Source organism: Prinia subflava, chromosome 5 (genome assembly GCF_021018805.1).
Source record: "Prinia subflava isolate CZ2003 ecotype Zambia chromosome 5, Cam_Psub_1.2, whole genome shotgun sequence".
Classification (NCBI taxonomy): domain Eukaryota; kingdom Metazoa; phylum Chordata; class Aves; order Passeriformes; family Cisticolidae; genus Prinia; species Prinia subflava.
In genome coordinates, this window is record NC_086251.1 from 30,054,362 (window position 1) to 30,075,033 (window position 20,672).

The 20,672-nt window shown below is 43.4% G+C and overlaps 1 protein-coding gene across 3 annotated transcripts in view; it reads left to right on the forward strand.

Annotated features, from left to right (window-relative positions):
- The window catches only part of ACTN1 (actinin alpha 1), an 86,577-nt gene that overhangs the window by 31,404 nt on the left and 34,501 nt on the right, over window positions 1–20,672 (forward strand). For all 3 annotated transcript variants that reach the window (XM_063398742.1, XM_063398740.1, XM_063398741.1), the window contains exons 2-3: window positions 9,237–9,351; window positions 14,451–14,570. In XM_063398742.1, coding sequence (XP_063254812.1) covers window positions 9,237–9,351; window positions 14,451–14,570 — 235 coding nt within the window. The remainder of the gene's footprint in view (window positions 1–9,236; window positions 9,352–14,450; window positions 14,571–20,672) is intronic.

Below are 20,672 nucleotides of genomic sequence, written 5' to 3' on the forward strand. Positions count from 1 at the left end.
TCTTCTCTTTCCCATCATCAGCAGAGTAAACAACCAAAGAAGAGGCACAGATAAAACACCACCTGTGAATCCTCCCAAGAAGCTTTGGGCATCCCCAGATGTCTCTGAACCCACACTGCAGAAGGGCTTTCGGCCAGATCAGCCCCTGCACTGCTGGCTCTGTGGACTTAGTACAAACTGATAGGCCCCACACATACACCTTCGTGGCAGAAGCAATACAAATCTTCATTGCAGCAGTTGTGTTCGTGTCTGCCTGTGAATCCACCAGAGGGAAGGTGCTTCTCTGACTTGCTTCAAGTTGGAAGAAGTCTTGTACCTTTTGCCCGTTCTCTCAGATAGAGCTGGAGCAGAGCTGCAAGTCCTGCTGTGTGTTACAGTGCCAGGTGTTCTCTGCCTTCCCCCCAGCCTGCTCCTGGGACCTGGTGGGTGACACCTCACCACCACAGTGAAATCAGTACTGGGTCTGAGTACACCTGGATGGTGAGGTACAAAGTGCAGGCCTGCCATCAGCAGTATAAGGCTGCTTGTGCAGGTTTTCATCCTGCTGTCTTGGCCCTATTCTGTGCAGAGCAGTTGGAGTTCAGCTTCCATGAATCCAACAGTCTGGCTTTCAGTGCTTTGTAGCCACTTTCCACTCTATAAATTGTTGCATTCTAGTGTGGAAAAGTGATTTCTTCCAGTATATCTTGAAATGCTATAAAGCATGTAGGAAATTCAGCATATAAAATGCAGAGACAAGCTCTGTTTAATTTTTTTTACAAGAGGGCTGGAAGCAAGTTGACATTTATGAGCTGATTTCATAGGAGAGAGGAGTATAATGAAGAGTCTTGCTAGTCTGAACTTGATGATACATCTAAAAGACCTCACTTCTAGCCAGTTCATATCCTTGTATAGTTTTGGGGGTTTTTAAATGGTTTTTGCGTGTTTGAAGGCTTCTTGTGTTTTTCTAGCCACTAGTGCTCTCTGGTAACACAGGGATAAAGAGGCCCTATAACTTACTGATCTGAAATACCAGGCAACTCACTGATTTAATGGTCAGTAGCTTTCAAATACCAGAAGCAGAATCTTCATTAAATGGTGCAGTTCTGTAGCAGAAGTGGAGTTAAAGGCTCCAGAGGCACAAATATAGAGGAGAACAAATATTTACCCTGTGTTGGACAGGAAGTGTGCTGGATTGAGATTTCTGCCATGGCCACTTTAGCTTGTTGTTAGCTAATAAAAGGCTGTGTTCTGGCTCCAAAGCACTTAACACCACACCAGTGGGAAGCCAGTGTGGAACAGACTTTGGGTTTTTCTTTTTTTGTCCTGTCTTCCAGGATATAAGAATCAAAAACTGTGCAAGACACTGAGAACTGCTTTCCACTGAGCAAAAATGAAAACTCCTGCACTGAATTTACTTGGTGCTTCTTGCAAGTGGTGTGCTGCTGATTCGTTGCCATTGTCCAAAAGGATGAATTGGTTGTCAGAAGAGTTTATTTTCTCTATGCAGCAGTTCCTAGCTTCTCTGGACAAAGAGAGACTTCAGTGGAGAACTTCACACTACTGGTGGGATCCAAGCCAGCTTATGCTGTTATGCTTAGGGATGGAGCTTGTACTGCTGTAGTGTTCTCATCCTGATCTGCAGAGATGGGTTCTGGAAAATGGCTAAAAAGTAGTGACTGAGTTCTGTGTTTCCCAACTGCAGGAGCTGTGCCCTGGGGTTGGTAAATGCAAGTAGACTTAAAATTTGCCTTTTCACCTTCAGTAAGTTCTTATGCAGCCACCAGATGGTTATTTGAGTGGACGGTGGTACTGCACAGTACAGTGTAATGATAGCTCCCCTTTTCAGGGCATAGCACTTGAGAAAGTACTGTGGGCTATATTTTGTCGTTCAGCTTGGAACTCAGCAGCTGCAATTAAGCCAGAACAGGACATTAGCACTGATGCTAGTAGTACTGAACTCCTTTTGTGGAGGTGGTGACACTGTGCTATGAGTGTCTGTAGTGATTCCCTCTGAATATCCACGTAATTCCTTCAGCCTTTCTAAAAGGCCAACTCTATTGGAAAGCAAAGCTCTTCATTGTGCAGCCTTCATCTCATCGAGCATCATACATGTAATTCTTTAGAGGTCAGCTGCTGATAATGTAACTTGTCAACACAAACCAAGCTCTTTGAACTAGCCCTGTGTCCTGGAAACTGGGCTTGGAACATAAATACCAAAAGGGTTTATCAAATGCCTTTCTTCTTTTCAAAACTGTAGTGTGGGTTCAAATGCAAAGCAACATGCAGTGAAGGTATTTCAGGTTAGAAGATGAGATTGGGGAGTATGGCAAATGGTGACTTTTCTCTTAATTCAGGCTCAAATAAAAGGCACTTTGGATGGCTCTCTGTACTTGTGATGAGGTTTGTGTAGAGGATCTGCAATACCTAGAGCTCCTCCGAGGGGAGAGGACAACCATTTTTGAGTATTTTTGGGCATTCTAGCAGACAACCAAGCACACCAAGGAGTAATCCAAGAGGTGTTGTATACAGAAGTAGGGTGGTAGTAGGTCTGCACTTCCTTCATCACTATTAAAATAATATGTATGTGTATAAAGGTTGTCACTTGCAGTACATGGGCAGAGAAAATATTTAATGGGCCAGATGTATCTCATGAACAGCCTTTTTAATGCCCAGCTTTCTTCACTAGGGTTGTTGGTGTGATGTTATGTCCAGCCATAGCCCTTCTTGTGCCAGGGTGTTGACAGGATCTAGGATTACTTTGTAATTGCTGCCCAATTAAATGAGCACCTCCTTGTCAGCTTATATCACAGACTTGTGCAGAAAAAGAAGCTGCAACCAAGCCTGTCAATTGACGCTGTGTTGAGTGTGGGGAGGGTGTTAAGCAGCCACCCACGAGACCCCAGCATTTCTTCCAAGTGCTTTAAAATGTGAAAGGAGGATTCAAAGCAGTAGCATTAGGAAAGGGAAATTACATGACACCCTGAGAGGTAATGCTGGTATGTGAGTTACTGGTGAATGAGGGGAAACTGGAACTGGATTGTTGAGCTTTGTTCTTCATGGCCTCCCCAGCAAATCCGTCCAGTTAGTAAGTTGATGATGGCCTAGTCTGTCTGTTCAAGTAACCAGAGAGAGATTTGTGGTGGCCCTGGGCTAGCATCCTCCTAATTGATGCAGTGTGTTCAGCTTCCAGATTACCAAGGTAGAAAGGATCCCATTGTGGGGCAGCTGGACTGCTTTGTTAGTAATCCTATTGCTTAAAAAAGCTGTGTATGCAGCAGTTTGCTGCCTGCTATAATAAACTATTAGCTGTTATTAGATGATTGCATCAGTCCTTGTTCCAGATAATTTTATTTAAATAAAATTCCTTGCAGCATGGATTTGGCTGCAAAAGTTATTGCAAGCGTTAGCTGATTTGTCGCAGCAGTCCTGTAAGGAATGCATGGCACTGCAGTAAGCAGGAGCCACGGAGGGTTTGCCTTCAGCCCAGGCAGGGAATGCAGCCCAGGCAGGGAATGCAGCCCAGCTGTGCAGTCACAAGCCCAGGTGTACTGCTCACTACATGATCAGCAGAAGTGCAGCACTTGCAGCTGGGTACACTGGTTTTGTTTTTCAGCCATGTATGAAGTATTGTTTGAACATCCTGCTTTCTTTTCTGTGACTGGAAAGGGAGTCTTGCTGTCATTTCCCCTACAACACTAGAAGAAAGCCTTGGCTAGCAGCCGTAGCTTTCAGCCCACTCAAGACCTCCCTTTGCAGAGCACATGTGTAGACAGCATCAAACTGTGCTACTAGACTGAGGTGTGTGCTAGCAGCTCCATCCCCTTCTTAACAGGAGCCAAACCTTTGTGGACAAATCTCAACAGCAGAGCTGTGTTGAAGTACTTGATTAAAATTCATCCCTCAGCATAAACACAAGGAATGAGGGTGCCTTGGTGGCTGTGAACACTGCTGCTCTTCGAGCAAAGTGCTGGTGGTCTGGAGAGCAGTGCTCCAGTGAATTCTTTTGCTTAAGCCAGATCTTTCTCCTGTCAGAAGAGAGGCAACGAGCACTGCTCTGGCTCAGTTACAGCTTCTCCAGGGCTCTTACACAAATACGGCAGTCTCTTGACTGTGTCAGAAAGTTTACATTCACCCATGGAAAGCAGGGCTGTGTGGAAGAGTGATTTAGCAAGGAGAGAAGTAAAGAGCGTCTGGAAAGGTCAGATAAAGCTGGAATGTCACTGTCACAGCCACAAAGAGATGAAATTGACCTTTTTTTTTTTAATATCCGTCATTTATGTGGTTGTGGTAGCTTCGACATTTACACTGCTAAAATTGCTGAGCAGCTGAAGTGCCTTATGACTGCCTTCTTTCAGCAAAGAGCTCTCTAGATCTGCTCTGAGTGGTATCATGGTGCTGCTGCTTTTGAGGCAGAAACATTCTTTAAACTTTAAAATGTTGACTTACTGTCCTGCTTCCCTAGGTTTCAGGAATTCTGCCTGAGCCACTTTGGTACCAGAAAGGTGCTCAGATTAGAAATAACAGTGTGGAGGGGAAAGGCTATTGGCTTTCAGGAGCAAAAGCAAATGTTGGGGAAGTGCAAAGCATACCAGAGGGTGCATGCGTGTATGCACAAGTGGTGTGGGTGGGTCTGCAGTTGACAGGGCTGAGAGATACCTGGAAGGACTTAGCTGAAGATGATAGCTCGTCAGAGTTTTGTTTGTAGGACTAGTTGTCACCTGGCTGTTGTTTTAACTAGCTCATGACTGGCAAAGGGTTAATACAGTGAAGCAGCAAGGATTCTCATGTCATGAAAAAGGGTTAAAATAGATATGCGGGTAGGCTTGTAGAGGATACCTCAACAGTAAATATGCTGGGGCAGCAGAACAGTTAATCATATTTGCTTGCTTGTAATAACATTTGTTTTTTCTTTTTATTATCTGACAGGTTATATTGTGGTAGAATACCAATGTGCTATTGTTTGTGCAGGACCCAGCAGCCAAACAGCAGGAGTTGAACTTGATATCAGGGATCTTGCTGATTAGGCTGGGATGTAGAAAGAAAAAAACCCAAAAAACTACAAATCATAGCTAGGTAGGAGCAGGGAGTACAGAGAGCAGTGATGAGAAATGTATCCATGTACATGCAAACACACGTTTCATCGGATGCCTTCCATAGTGAACAGTGAACAAGAGGCAGACCTGCAGGGGTGTCCTGGCAATCTGTTGTGTCCAAAAATAAAATTACGAGTACAATATATGGAAAGATCCAAGGGCCAAGAAACACAGCTCTCTTTGCACCTCTTCTGCAGTTGCCACAGAAAATTCATGGTGTGAGGTTTCTGTGCTGTTATTTAACAGTAAGTAGTTTTCCAGCTCTGAAACTTCCATAAGCCTCAAGATTAACAGACTATTTGTTTTCTTGTCTTTGGGACAGGGAGTTAGAAGTAAGCAGGAGAATAATCTCCAGACTCCTGTCTTCAGACACCAAGGAAGAACATCTGCTGTTTCCAGGCAGCTTCCTGCCTGGTAGTGTATTTTTGCCCTCTGAACTGGAGTGCAAGTCACCTCACCACAACAATGCAGGTGGCTTTTCGTGGTTTTTTTCATTGCTTGGCTGCTCCCAGGGCCAGGCCTGCACCAGAAAGGTGACTGGCTGCTTTTGACAGCCCTTTCCACTTTTGAAAACTTGTTTGCTGGTGACAGGCAGTACAGAGGGGCTTGGCAGCCACCCTGAGCCAGTTGCCAGTGGTAGCTGTGACTCAAGGCGTGGGGAGGAGCAGCTGTGTTGCCCAGAAGGTGGCTGGGGTGAGTGGGTTTCCTTTCAGTAAGTTTCACAGAATCACAGAAAGGATCCTGTGCAGATGCATGAAGCCAAGTCAGTAAAAATGGCTCTAAACGAGACTGCCAGGATTGGAAGACTCAGTGGACAGCAAAAATTTCAGCTCCCCCTTCTCTTGCTTCCCTCTACTTTTCTAACACATTTCTCCAGGCTTTTCCTATCTGTCAGATCTCCTTCCAGTTTATTGCTTTGAAGTAAGAAGATATTTTACCCCTCTGCAGTATATACAGTAAATGCAACATAAAGCTATTTTCTGATATTTATGTTTTGATATATATTGCTCTGGGTTGATCTGTGGTGAATACAGTTTGTGAGTCCCACTGCAGTTATTAAAAGCATTCATAATCCTGTCTCCTTGTAAAATGGCCTAATGCATTCACACTGGTGTACTGGTTGTTGCTGTTCACATATGCTGTTGTGCTGCTCATAGTATTATGCTTGTTGGAGTTCATGTAGGACCTGAAGATGCCTTGGGAAAATGTCTGCACATCTGGGAATTGTCTCATGGAAACTTTGTGGTCCGTGCTCTTGAGAAGCTGAAGTGTCCGTTCTGCCACTCGTGGATAATGGCAGTGATTTGCAGAATTGTCACTTCAGCCTGGCTGAGGCCATGATGAGATGGAGATGGTACCAGTTGAGAAGTTGGTGCTGTGCAGAGGGATGCCCTGTAGAGCTCTATTGGAATTATCAGTGATTTCAAGCAGAGATGTCTGATCTGCTTTGGGCTGATGGAGAACAAAATTGAAATTACTTCAGAGAAGTCAGACAAGAAATAGAAGTGCAGCCTTGTGGCCTGTGAGTTAGATCTCAGGGTTCCTCCTCAAATCAACATGAATTTTGTAATGTCACACAGGGCCAGACACTAGCTCAAGGTATTTTGCTTTGTCTGCTTTCCAGATCTGAGAAGGAGGTTCATGGACATCCACAACGTTTATGACATAATTTGCTCTCATACTTTGATATGTGATGATAATGTAGCATTTGAAAGCATCTCTGCTCTCATTTGCCCTTTCCGGAAGAGTGAGGTAGCCTGGCTGCAAAAGGGAGCCAAATAACCTCTCTTCTTGTAATACAGCTCAAGCAGTAGAATGAAGAAAATAGCACCAAAAGGATGTACTTCAGGAGACAGGGTCCTTTTCCAAGTAGAAACACTCTTACTCAAAAAAACACCTACCAGCTCTTTTTTTCTTTTTTTTCTTCTTTTTTTTTTTCTTTTTTTTCTTCTTTTTTTTCTTCTTTTTTTTCTTGGGGGATTAACAATAAAAAGCAATAAAAGGTGCTTAATTACTTACTCTTTTTTTTCCAAGCTTCCAAGTCTGGAAGGAAACCAGGCCATTTGGAAGAAAAGAGATCCCAGACTTTCACAATACATGTATCCGTCCAAAGGGCCGCTGCCATAAAAGTATTTACAGCTGTGCTGTTCTCCTGCTCCATTCCACAGTCCCTGTGGAGAGCAAGGCCAGAGCGCAGCAGTGGAAAGCTCAGCAGCTGTTGAGCGATGGTTTTTCCAAGGAAAGATTCTGCCACACTATTTGTGGTCTGGTGAACTCAAATGAGAGCAGGTTAGTAGTAAAAGCCCATGTTTAAGGCAGCTAAGAAAAATCCTGTTGCCATTTTGGGGTAATCTTTCTTTTGAAATCCCGTGAATGGTGTAAGTAGTGGTGAAGCATTTCTAAATTTTTGGCATGCTGTGCATCAGTATTAAATGAGTCCTTCCTTCTGTGGTTCCCTAGCAGCTTAAAATAATATGGCTGCTGTGGTCCACTCCACCCTCCTGCTTGGTCCTTGTGTGCCCAATTTTCTTTTGTAGAGAGAGGCTTGTTAGATTCTGCGGAACTGCCTCCATGCACTACTGAGCAGACCAGTCTTAAGAAAGTAAACAATTTTCTTTGTTGGGTCAGTGAGTTGAATTGGCTCTAGGGCCAGATCTGGGAGAGGGAGGGAAGACTTTCCTTGTGGTAGCACTGAGCTTTTGGATACACTCGTTTTTGAGTAATATCCCACATCTATTTAGAGAGTGATAGAGGGGTTATCAAGTTGGACAAAGGAAAGGGTTTGCTTGGTCTGCTATTCAAACACTGGGAAACACATACATTAGCACTTGAACAAACTTCTCCTCCTCGTTGCTACCATTTACTCTTCAAACAGTAGTTTTGTGTCAAACAGCTTCTGCATGTTCAGATGAGTTTCAGCTTTTTGATTCACCTGTTAAGATCTCTGCATGCAGAGGTGTCTGAGATGTTTTATATTTGCTGCTTGTGTTTTGACCATCAAACCCTTCTCTTTCAGACCAGTTCACATGGTACTCTTTTGAGAGAACTCCTTCTGTCACATCTCTCGGAAGAGATGGTCTCTGCCCTGTCAGTGCCCCACATGCCCATTGTTCAGAGCATGGGCTTACAGATTGCAATAAAAAAAAAGTGTTGTCATCTGTTGTGGTGAAATTAATTGCTCTCACATGAGAGATACTTTTATCTTGACCAGTTGAGGTCAGAAGATGCTTTCAAAAAAGAGTTCTGTTTAGCTTGTATAGTACTGACTATTGTACTTTGGGCCGGTCTGTCCTGCACTTCAGACTTACATTATTATTCCAGTGGTGGTGTGTGGTATCACTAATTAGAGTGGCTGTGATTTCGTTTTTGAGATGGCTGCAATGATGCTTCTGCCAGAGGCTCTCAAGTAGTGGGAGTTTGGGGCTGTGCTAGACAGTAGTGTCACTGAGTGTCACCTATATCCTTTCTAGGACCTGCACTTCTGCTGAGATGAGTGATATTAACCTTATGCAGAAAGTATTAACTCCTCCATGTGATGGGGGAGGAAAGGTGGGATGATCATGGGAGAGAGAGGTCTGCTTAGCAGTTAGTCAGTGAGAATGGAGGCAGCAGGACAGACCCTACAGGGATGTGCTTTATGTGGCTGAGGAGCTCAGCATGCTGTCCTTCAGTGTCTAAGGGCTGCTAGGGATGGAGTAGACCAGAGGCAGTTGAAGAATGGTTCTTTTTTTTTCCTCAAGCACCTCTCTAGAGACAAGATCATCTGGAATGCTGTTCTCTGTTGTCCTTTGTATTAATGTGTGTTACCTAATACCACTAGAAGCCCTTAGCAATCTGAGCACTTTGTATGCTTTAAAATTGTTTTCAAGGTATTCTAAGCCAAACAGAAAATGAGAAGCCTCTCCAGAACATCAGATAGATGGTTCTGGAGCTGTAAAATTACTGTCTCAGATTCCATCTGCTACAGAAACATCTTCCAACTTCTTTGGGTATTTAGAGATGCAAATGCTTGTGCTCCACAAGGACCTCATGGACATGAAATAACCTAATGAGCATTTGTCATGGTACTTAGCAGCACTGATTTGGTTGGGAGCTGTTGTTTGGTTTGTGGGAAGATTACTGACTGCTTTTTTTTTTTTTCTTTCCTTTCCTGTGTTATAGACATTTACAGCATGGTGTAATTCTCACCTCCGCAAGGCTGGGACACAGATTGAGAACATAGAAGAAGATTTCAGGGATGGTCTTAAACTCATGTTACTTCTGGAAGTCATTTCAGGTGAGAGAGCTTCTGTGTGGTGCTGCCCATGCAGGAGACTGACTGCAAGGGCTGTAATGCTGCAGGTTTTGCTGGAATGTAAGAACAGCTGCTTCCTGATTCAGAGCAAATTTCTCCCTAACAAATACATGTCTCCAGCAGTGGCCACTTTGGGATGTAGTCCAAAGCTCATGGCCTGTGTAGGCTGCCTGTTGCATTCCTGCTCTGGCTTCTTGGCTTTTCTCTGCCTGTCAGGAATGCACAGCCTCCTGTGAAGATCCAGGCAGTGGCTCTTATTGCTTGGCAGGGCTGATGAAGCAGCTCTGGGAAGTGTGGGAATGTTGCACTGGGAAATTATAGCAAAGCCACATAGCAGTGGGAGTATGACAGAAGTTACTGGAAGAAGGAAGTCAAACCAGTAAATCTTCTGTGCCATTCAGTTTCAGCCATGACTGAAGTTCTTCCATTCTAGTTTCAATCTGAGCTCAATGCTCAAACCTTCATGCAGGAAAAAAAAATCCCAAAGAAAAGCAAAATCCCAAAATACTCAGTCTAAAATAAAAGCAGTGGCATGAACAAGTTAGGTCAGATTTGTTTTTATTATGTGCCACAAATGTCCCACTATGAGACAGATATCTCCCAGGGATTATTTCATATAAGCAGTAATCCCTTTTGATGTGTTCGTGAAATAAATACCTTAATAAAGTGTTGTAGGAGGGATTGAAAGAGAGCAAGACTGTATTTATCAAACTGGGGTTGTTCACCCCCAGCTTACAGACTTTGCTTTGATGGTTTCTGAGCCAGTTACAGCAACCCAGTGACTTGAATTCCTGACATTGGTATGTTTTCCAATAAAATGGCCATGATAGTAGCATTCAGACTGCTTTTCCTGTGTCCCTTTTCTTTCCATACCTTCCCTTTTACCATTTTATGCAAAGATTCTGTCCATCTATCATCAGCTTTTTCAAGAAGTTATGAATATAGAATGAAATTCCAGGGGTTTACCCATGCTGGTGGTTTGGAGGGATCTGAGTTGGAAACACTATCAGAACTTTGCGGAATGCACATTGTTTCTGCAGAGCCTGTAAGAAAAGAGGTCACAGAGTCCTGTTGGTGTATTTTCTGTATTTATGTTCCCTCAGAGAGACAGGTCTGCAGCTTGGACACTGGGGCAGAAGGGCCTTGATGGCTCAGCTTCTAACAGCTGGACTGGAAGATAGGGGAGAGAAGGATGTGTAGGAGAAGGCCAATGAGGCTTGGTGCTGAAGCAGGAGATCTTGTATCTCACACTGCTTCATTTCCTTGCATCATGTCCCACTCTTCCTCTGCTGTTGTCCCTTTGGTGGCCCGCTGGCAGGGTGTCAGATCCACCTCTGTTTGGAAAGAAGGCAGCAGCTGCAGTGGCGTGGGCATGGTGCATGCCTGTCCCAGTGCGGAGCAGCTCTGTGCCTGCAGCCTGCTGCTGCATGGCCAGTGGGCAAAGGCATGGGGGTAGCTGGGCACTGCTTCCCTCCAGACCACAGTCCTTCACACACTTAGGAGTGAACATCCTTCCCCTAGAGACAGCAGAAGCTGTGCAGCTCTCCTAAGTACAGTGGCAAAAAAGAGAAATGTAGCACATTCTTTCCTCATTTCTCTTCCATCATTGTGGTTCCCTTATCCATTGTGAGCCCCACTGCTCATACAGAGCCTCCTTCCTGCTGCCAGCTCCTCTAGCAACCCCTTAGATCCATGGCTGGGGAAGCAGCAGCTCACTGGGGAGCAGTGTGTGAGGGTTGGGAGTATCCTGATGTTTGGCAAGGGCTTACCTGTATGTTTTTGCCATGGTTCCCACTCATCAGCTGCCAAAATGGTGAATCTCTGGATGGCTGTTTGCCCTCCAGTTCCAGCCTCTGGCCTTGCCTTTCAGCTCTTGGCTCACACTTTCCTCTTCACGTATTCTGGGAGACTGCAGAGCTGCTGATGGGAATTTGGCATGGGCAGGGTTACTCTGTGGCAGGCTGATCTCTTCTAACATGGAGTATAAGAGCTTTCAGCCATGAGAGTGCTGGGCCAACTTGGCTAAGAACCATGTGGAGCTGAGTGCCTCCTCCACCTGGCCAGTGTGTGTCAGAATGAGGGAGCCCTGTCTCCCTCTGCCCCTACTGCAGGGTGGCTGTGCTGCTCTGCCATGCAGGAAGGATGGAGCCTGCATCAGGGAAGCTACTGCAGACCCTACTGTGGAACAGGGACTGCCACTGAAAACGTGTTTCGGGGGGGGGAGTCCCTTACATGTGTCCTTGGGAACACATTACTGCCAGGCAGCTAGGGCAGGTAGGAAGCAGTTTTTCCATCCAGAGCAGTTTCCCAAAGTGTGGGGAGTAATGATGGTCTGTAAGGGGCGAGTGCTTCAGTTTTATTCAGCATGGTATCTTCTGGAGGTGAGCTGTGCTGCTGCCAAGGTCCCCTTTCAGCCCCACAAGAGCCCCTTGGTTCCCCAGTTCCATGGAACTTCCTACTGTACAGTAGGGGAAGTTCCATGGGCTGTCCTGGGACTTCCTCATTGCAGGTGCTCTCTGCTTGGTCTCTGGGGTTGGAAGAAACAACTGCAGCGCCCCTTAGGAGCTGCCCCAAAAGATACACTTTCATTTTTCACCACATGTGTTTCCTTCCCCTGACAAAGCTATTTTAAAAATAATACTACAAGACTGTAAAAGACTAAACTTACATTTAGTACTTTTGAAATAAAGTTGTAAGGTGCTTTTTTTTCCCCTTCAAAGAGACAGGATCACTAATTGAAATTTTTCCTAAACAAATTTGCAGTGAACAACTTCTGTGCCAATACATCCTTGCATTGTTTGGCTTTTAAAGCACAGCCATGGACTAATTCATGAGAATCAGAGAATGAATGCAAGTATTGGACTGTTTGCATTTTGTCAGATAGGAGAAGTACTGAGAAATAAAGCCAATGATGCCAATAGCTCAAAGTAGAACATATTTCTAGCAGGCTTCCTTTTAACAGTCCACATCATTGATAATGTATGACCTGGAACCATCTGATCCTTTTTTCTGGAAATCGAAATCTGTAATGAAGTCCAAGTTGGAAGGAAGTAGTCATTGGGTTTTGAAAGCTAAAATGTTCACAGAGAAAGGATTTGAATCTGAGAGAGGTTTGCAATCACCATCAATTACTCGAGGATCTCACGGCTGTCAGGGGAGCAATCCTGCTCTCCCCAGCCCCAGGGAGAGAATTCAGATGCTCTCCACTGCACTGGCATTGCACACGCGGCCACAAGGTGAATGGGATCAGCTTGCTCTTCCAGCTGAAACCTAATCGCTTGTCTTCATTTTTCTTTTTGCAAGGCTGGTTTACAGTCACGTCGAGCTGAAGGAAATGGCCGGGTTTTAGCTGGCTCAAGCTGTTTGTTGACGTTTGGCTGCATAAGACTGCTTAAGTCTATTGTAAAACTACACGTAAGAATGTCATTGTGAAACTGTCACAAATAACTGCCACAGAAAATGCTTCAGCTTTTCTTTAGAATGACTAGCATTATCCAAGGGGAAAGTAAAGCAGTGTGCTGTGACTTGTACTTGAGGTTCCATTAAAGCAAAAGAGTTGGGTTTTTTTTTAAATCCTAGGAAGGATTTAAAATACAGAAAACACATCTTTTTACTTAAATTGTCAGACATCACTGTTTCCTTTTAAAAATGAATCTGGTTTTATCCTTCAGTGGGAGAGGTAATTACACCAGTTTACAGTAACCATTGAAATACTTTTAAAAGATTGTAATTTCCAGACCTTTTTCCTTTGAAGGGCATGGTTATGGAGATAGTATTCTCTTCTCTGTTTTAGCTTTTCCTTGCACCTGTGTTAGGAAACAAGTCAAGTACTTTTCTTTCTCACACTTAAACCTCAAATAAAGGGTTTGAGTCAGCTTACATTGATTTAAAAATTCAGTTCAAGATCTAGCAGGAGACTTTTGGAACTGAATAGGTCAAGTGACTTGCCTAGACTTGCCTATTTGATCTCATTTTAATTATAACTTTTTTTAAGCACAAAACTAGCTTAGATTTTCTTTAGATTGTTTTTGTATTCTGAAGCTTGTGATCTGCAAGTGGATGTTCTTTTCACGTCTAATATTGTGTCATATACAGGTGGTTCCTGAAATTCTGTCTAATTGTATTTCTGTTTGAGGTTTCTTTGAAAAGTCCACCTGTTCAAGCTTTAATTTGCTTACTCTGAGTGTTTGGGTTATTGTTAGTAAAAGTAGACTGTGAGTGTAGTTACAAGCAGCCTATCAAGGAGGACATGACTCCACTTAATGCACCTCTTTCAAATAAATAAGGTTGGAAAGTGCTTTTCCAAATCTACCAGCTTTGTTGCAGTCAGGAGCTGGGTGTTATCCTAAGACCGAGTTCTATCAGAGATTAACCTGTTCTTACCCAGGGCTAGGCTGCTTCCTTCTTTGTGCCTCAGTATAAACATTTAAAATGCACTTGTGTAAAAGACCTAGTATAGAGTTCAAAATACATCAGACTTAATGGAAAGGAGTTGATGGGACAGTCCTTACAATTATAAAGCCATTTGCCAAAGAAGTAATTTTATTTCCTGCTACAGGCAGTTTTGGCCATTCAATGGAGAGACTAGAGAGGTAGGAGGTCTGAATCTTGCCTGGGGGAAAGAAAAGACAAGGTACAAGATCACCCTCACATTTGACTGTAGTAGTTCCAAGGAGAGATTTGCTTTTTAAGTTGGATGTTGCAAATGCTGGAGGGGAGCTCCTCACCTGTCTTTGTTGGGGAGAGGAGTCTGTGCTCTTTCCAGGCCTTGTTATCTGTGGCTAGAAGAGGTTGGTTCCACTGCCTAGCTCAGATCTTTTCACCTCTGACACAAACCCAGTCTGAAAAGGACAGATTCTCAGTTACCAACTTACCTGTGATGCATCAAAAATACACTTTTCTATCTGATTCTCTCTGGGGGTGCTTAAACAGTGAGTATGGCTGTCCTGAAAGGATGCAGGGAGGTCTGCTCTCTACCAGGCTGAGCAGTGGGAGCCACACCACAGGAAACAGGCACCAGGGAGGAACAGGTTCAGAATTGTTTTCTAATACTTTTATTTTTTTGCCTCTTTTCTTATTAGGTGAACGTCTGGCTAAGCCTGAAAGAGGCAAAATGCGAGTGCACAAAATATCCAATGTGAACAAGGCCTTGGATTTCATTGCCAGCAAAGGAGTCAAGCTAGTATCCATTGGAGCAGAAGGTAAAGGAACCATCTGATGTTTCTGAGCCCAAGCTGTGCTTAGTCCTTGCCTTTCTTTCATAGCTGCATGTCATTTCCCTTTACACCTCTCAAGCCCCACTGTGTTCTTGTGGAATAAACAATTGAGTTAAAAATGGTATATAGTAGGCCTTTACCCTGGATTTATATCCTGTCTTCACACCAGGCTGCCAGACCTGATTTCCATTTGGGTTTATTGGTCAGGTCATCCTGCTTTTCTCTTGGTTCTCATGAGTTAAGGAAAACTGAGCAATGGCAAAAAAAAAATCAATTGAGATATTTCTTTCTCAAATGAAGAAAACTCTGAATTGAAGCATAGCAGGTATTTGTATTTAGCTGTTTCAGAGCTGCTGGAGAGGATCTATTGCTGGAGGACATTGCATGGGTCAAAGCCAAGTGCAGTCCCCAACACAGGACAAGGACCCCAGAGGATCCAATTTTCAAGGCTTCCAGGCTTCTCTTTGTGCACCCTGCATAGCTGGATGCTCTGGCTGGAAGCCTTGTATCACTGTGTAGAGACCACCAGTGTGGGCAGCATCTGGGATGCCCTCAAGAACTTGCAGATCATGTGGAAAGCAGGCAGCTGTGTAGGATTTTTGTCTTTTTAGCAGAGGTGGTGGGTATTTTACAGATATGTCACCCAAGTCCCAGAAAGTTGTACAGGTTTTCAAGACACTTGTTTTCCTCTGTTCTGGATCTGTTTGTCCATCCTATGGATGCAGTTTGTCACTGTTGCTGTGGAGACACTCTGCTTCTGAGATATTTCTAGGTTTGTCTTTACACTGACCATGGAAAATGAGGGAGGTTTGTTATCTCCACTCTGCAGATGGAAATACTTGGTTTCTCTAGGGAAACTCATGACACAGCCAGGAAGTGAGCCCATGATACAGTTCTGGATGAGTATTCCTTCTTTGGGAGAGTCCTGGGCCTACAGGGCTGAACTCTGCTTGTTCTCAGCTCATGAAGTCAGTGCAATCTTGGTATGCTGTCCCAAATTCTGAATTTTCAAGCATTCTCTTGGGGCATCTTCAACACCTGTACCCGTCTTATGGCTCATTTGTTCCATGTCAGATCAGGCAGATTACCTCAGCCCCTGCACATGCTTATGTTTGCCTTACCAAAACCTTTACCTCAGCATACTGCTTTAACTTCATGGAGATTTTGGAATAATTTAGAAATAATGTCAGGGACATTGCAGACGCTGCTCCACTGTGTTTGGTATTGAAGAGCAAAATGTAAGAGGTCAGTGGCTGAATAATACAGATGTTTTGGATGCAAAACTTTTCTTCAAATTTCTCAGCTTTTTCAGCAGTAGCAGCCTGAGGCTGTTGTTGGCTGTGAGTACTGTTTATGGAGCACACATACATATCTAAGGTCATTTTGTGCCCTTAAAAAAGACTCATACATCCAGTGTCTACTATAACAGCCCATATCTGTATAGGATCCTTTTCAGACTAGAAAACTGGAAGCTGGAACTGGACCCAGAGATGATCTGCCTTAAAATAGCTCCTGTTTTCCAGAGTATGTGTAAACCGTATCTTTCTTTCTTCCTAAATTCCCCTTTTTTTTCCCCTTCTGATTCTGTTCTCCCTGGCAGTAGTTTCTTTTCTTCTTCTGAGGGATTTCTTTTTTTTTTAATCTGTTCCTGAGTCAGCTGTGACTGCATCTCACAGCACTTAGAAATCATTTGCAAGTCAAATGATCTGTGACCGAAGATCACCGGGGCCCACTTATTCAGTATGGACTCATACCAGTTATTCTGCTCAGAAAGAGGCTGTGCAGTGCCATTTTGTGAGAGAAGTATGAGCCACATCAATCTGAATAGTGATCTTGAGCTCTCCTGCCAAATGTTTCCTGGTTTTCCTTTGTCCTGGTGCCTGTGCAGCTACATGGACAATACATATGGCTTTCTTTAAGCCACCAAAGGTGGCATGGCACTGCAGTTTAGTCTCAGGTTAGCTTTGATTTTTACAGAGAGTGCTTGGGCCTGTGCTGTGGTGCCAGCTCAGGCCATGTGAGTGTGGTCACAGCAGGGACTCACCCACCCCAGGGCCTGCCCATACACACAGACTGAGCCCAGGCCACTCTGCTTGTCACCAAGGAGCTCAGCCTGCTGCAAGGACTTCTGCCCAGCATGTCAGGTGTTGGTGGGCAGTAAACTGCACATCAGCTGTAAAAATGGACTTCTACTTTGGATAGTACAGCAGTTTATTCTGTTTGTGAAGGGGATTATGAACCTTTCTGAAGCATGAATTTTAGGGACTTGCTTTGAGACTTTTTAAAGACATCATGCAGCAGCAAGGTAGAAGGTTAAAACCAATGAGTCAGTTATAATTCTGCACCAAGAAAATGATCTCTAGATGCCTGGGTCAGGTTGGACTGATGCAGAAAGTTTTCTAGGGAGCTTCTCTCCCAGAGAAGAAAACCACTGTGCAGCTGCAGTGTGGTGGTACTGGCTGAGGGAGCACACTCCTTACCTCAGGGGCTTGTTCCATCTCTGGCTGTCTGCTGGGCAGCAAGTTCCTGTTTGAAGGGTCTGCAGTCCAGCTGTAGTTCTCTGTACATGTTGACTATCAATAGCCCGGTTTTTGGGGGGGTTGGTTTTGTTTTAATCTAAGCATCTTGTTAGCTGCAGTCCATAGAATCAAAGTATGTTGTGGCATACAGCAGATCAGTGTAAATCTGGATCAAGGAAGGCCCTAGCCAAATGGTTTTCATCTGCTTTTAAATCTCACTGTCATCTGACACCTCAGCAGCCTTCTTTTGCTGTAATAGATTCCATACTCATGTCAAATGCTCCTGGGATTTAACAGACTGAATAGGTCAAGTATGTCACCCTAAGACTGATTTATCTTAAATCTGCATAGAAGATTGCTGCTTTCTTTAACAGATCTTGCTTACTTCAACATACAGATAACTTTGGATGAACCCACCCCTATTCTCACCTGCACAAGTAAAAGGAGAAATAAAGTTTAGTGATTTCAATGATTGCAAAGGTCCTATCTGAGTAAAGCACCTTCTGAAGGACCAGGCAGTGCAAGCTTACATTTATTTTTACTATGAAAAGAGGGAGAAAATAGGATCTCCTTATTTTCCCTATTTTTTTACTCAGTGAGTAAGCATAGCATTTTATATGTCCCGATGTCCTGTCCTTTCTGTTGGGACTCAAGAGTTACACCCTCACTAACAATGCCATCTATCTGTCTATCTGACAGGACCATCATGCATCAGGAGCAACATGCTTTCTGAAGACAGGGGCGTGGATAGTTGTCCTGCTGTCTTTGGCTTTTGTTTGACAAACAAAATGCAGAGCAGCCTTTATGTCACACCATTGTTCTGTGTCTCCAATTCCCAGATCATACTGCTATCCTGCCAGTTGTTCATGCCCTGCAGCTTCTGTCCATGGGGTAACCAAAGGCTGTGCTCTCATGGGCAGCTCAGAAATATCTAGGAGGGGATAAGAGTTTGTGTGTTGTTGATTCTGCTTCTAACTGTCCATGGCAGGAAAGGAAGCTTAATAATTTTTGCATTTTTCAAGATAAATTCAAGCATTTAAGAGCGGTGGTGGCATTTCCAAACTCACGTCTCTGTGGCCAACCAGTTCTGTAGTTTTTGCATACTTGTTACCAGGTACGATGATAGGAGCTGGGTGGAAGCATATTCACTGGTGCAAAAAAAATTCCTTCTAGTGGATGCAGATGCCTCACCAGCTTTAGCCAGCAACTGATCAACCCTCGAGTTGAATGTAAATCACATTGATAAGATGTGCTTGCTGCTGCTGTTCCTGCAACAGCTGCTGGTGGTGAAGTGCACACAGTGCTTGCAGAGGCCCTGCCTAGAAAGAGCACTTGGAAAGCAGAGTCAGGCTTTTAGAAAATACTGCCTGATTACAAACCTTTTAATACATGAACTGCTCTCACATTACTGAGTCCTCCTTATGTCAGCAGGGAACAAGCATATTGTCTTTAATGAAGCATTAGATTGTTCTAGCTTTTTAGTGTTGCATTCAACTTTTTAACAATTCCTGTGGAGTATCTTTTTCTTCATCATCAGGAAGCAGAAAGCTTCATGCAAACCTGTTTTGCAACCATGTTTTTCACTTTTGTTTCTTAGCCTATTCTACTATACTAGAAAGAGACTGACAGCAAATGAAGGGTAGTGAATTCAGAAGGAAAAGGAAGTTTGCAGTGGGAATGCTGGGATGGAAAACCAAGTGACTGAGGGCCAAAGAGCATAGAGTCTTGTGATCAGGCTGATTGACTTTGTAACCAGGTTTCCAGATTTTTAGCACTAGAAATGAAAAATGCTTGCCTGCTTCTAACAAATAATAACAAATTTGTCAATTCTATTTCAAGGAGCAGCAAAAAAAATAAGGACAGAGGGTTGTGGCTTGTTAAATGTGTATCCTAGGATGGATCACTGACTAGTCTCACTGACATCAGTATCTGCTTGGTAAATGGTGGTACCGTGTGAAGTAAAATGACATGTAGAGATGAAGTGGTAGAAATATTCTGGATTTCCTCTACGGCAGCTTTGTTTTGGTGCACTGCTAAGGAGTAATCAGATATGGGAACAGGGAGCATGTTTTCCTTTTTAAATGGGTAGTGCTGTGAAGAGGACTGGGAAAGAAAGGATGCTTTCACCTTAATCCCACCAGCTGACTTTATAAAACTGGAATTTGAGGACGTGACCAGAACATAGTGCCGAGTTCTTATGCGACATTAGCGACTTAATGCTGTCGGTTTTATGTAAGTGTCTGGACCTTTATTTCCAATTAAAATCCATGGAGCACTATTAATTACCTGTTTCAGCTCACTGGTTGATTTATTACTGTTCATGAAGCATTTTCAGCATTAAAGTATTGTCATCAGATTTTAATCAAGCCCATTAAACTTAAAAACTCAATTTAGTTTCAGGTCTTAAATATATCCTAGAAGAGTCCTGCCAACTGTTGTGGGTTTTACAAGCACTGGGTTTTTTGCTTTTTGAAAATCCCTCTGGGTATCTATCACATGAACAAATACAGATGCTTTCTTGTATATTTTAGCTTCAGTATCTCAGGTATTTGTAAAAATAGTAAGGATTTTCCTTTGAGTTGATTGCAGTGCTTTTTTGGAGGGATGAAAAATGCAAAAAGGACCAAACTGAATACGCTTGCCAACTCATGACATTTTCTTGCATCAGCCTAGCAGACAACCCCCTGACCTCAAAATGTCTGTAAAAAACTAATTTGTGTGAAAACCATCAACAGACAAACACACTTTTTTCATGCCAGCAAAAGTAACTGTAGGTTTTTTGTACTGAACTGGAAAGTTACTGGCTGTTTAATTCTGGGCAAACTGATGACCCACTAAGAGATGTTAGTGTACTCTAAAGTTTAGAAAGGAGCAGAGTTTTACTGCAGTAGAAGAAGGTAGCATCCCTTGTTTTCTGTCTTTTGCATCTGTAAATCACTAATTCAGATGTATGTCAAGGGACAGTAGAGCATATAATTCTGATTTATACTGGAAGTTGTGTGACATGTATCTCTAAATCACAAGTTTTCAGGAATTTGGACACGATTTCCAAAAATCTTTTTGGGATGTGTGCTGCTGGTCTGTTGGTTTTGAATACAATGAGGTTCATATTTTGAATTTTTTTTGTAAGAAGGAAAGTTTTTTTAGCAGCTTAAAATGAAAAATTCAAATATTGTTACTTTTGTGTCAGTATCTAGACAGGTGTCAGTTGCCTGTACGGCAGATTGTAGTTGCTCCTGAACACAGTGTGTTCCTGCTGGGCAGCTTTATAAAAGAAGTGGCATGGAGGTGTCTACAGTAGTACAAAAATTGTTTCTGACAGTCTTCTTGGGACTTGAATTATTCTACGTCCAAACAGTAGGTTAATTCCAACCATTTTATTACTGAAAATACTCTTGTAACTTGTCATTTGTGAAAGATCCTACCATACAGAGACCTGTCAGAGAATGAGTAGGAGAAAGCAGCTCAGCTGGTTTCACTATCCAAAAGTGTGAAGGCTGTAAATTCTGTAACTGTGTGTATATATATCCACGGAATTTTAGTAGATGTTGAGGATCAGTACTGGAGA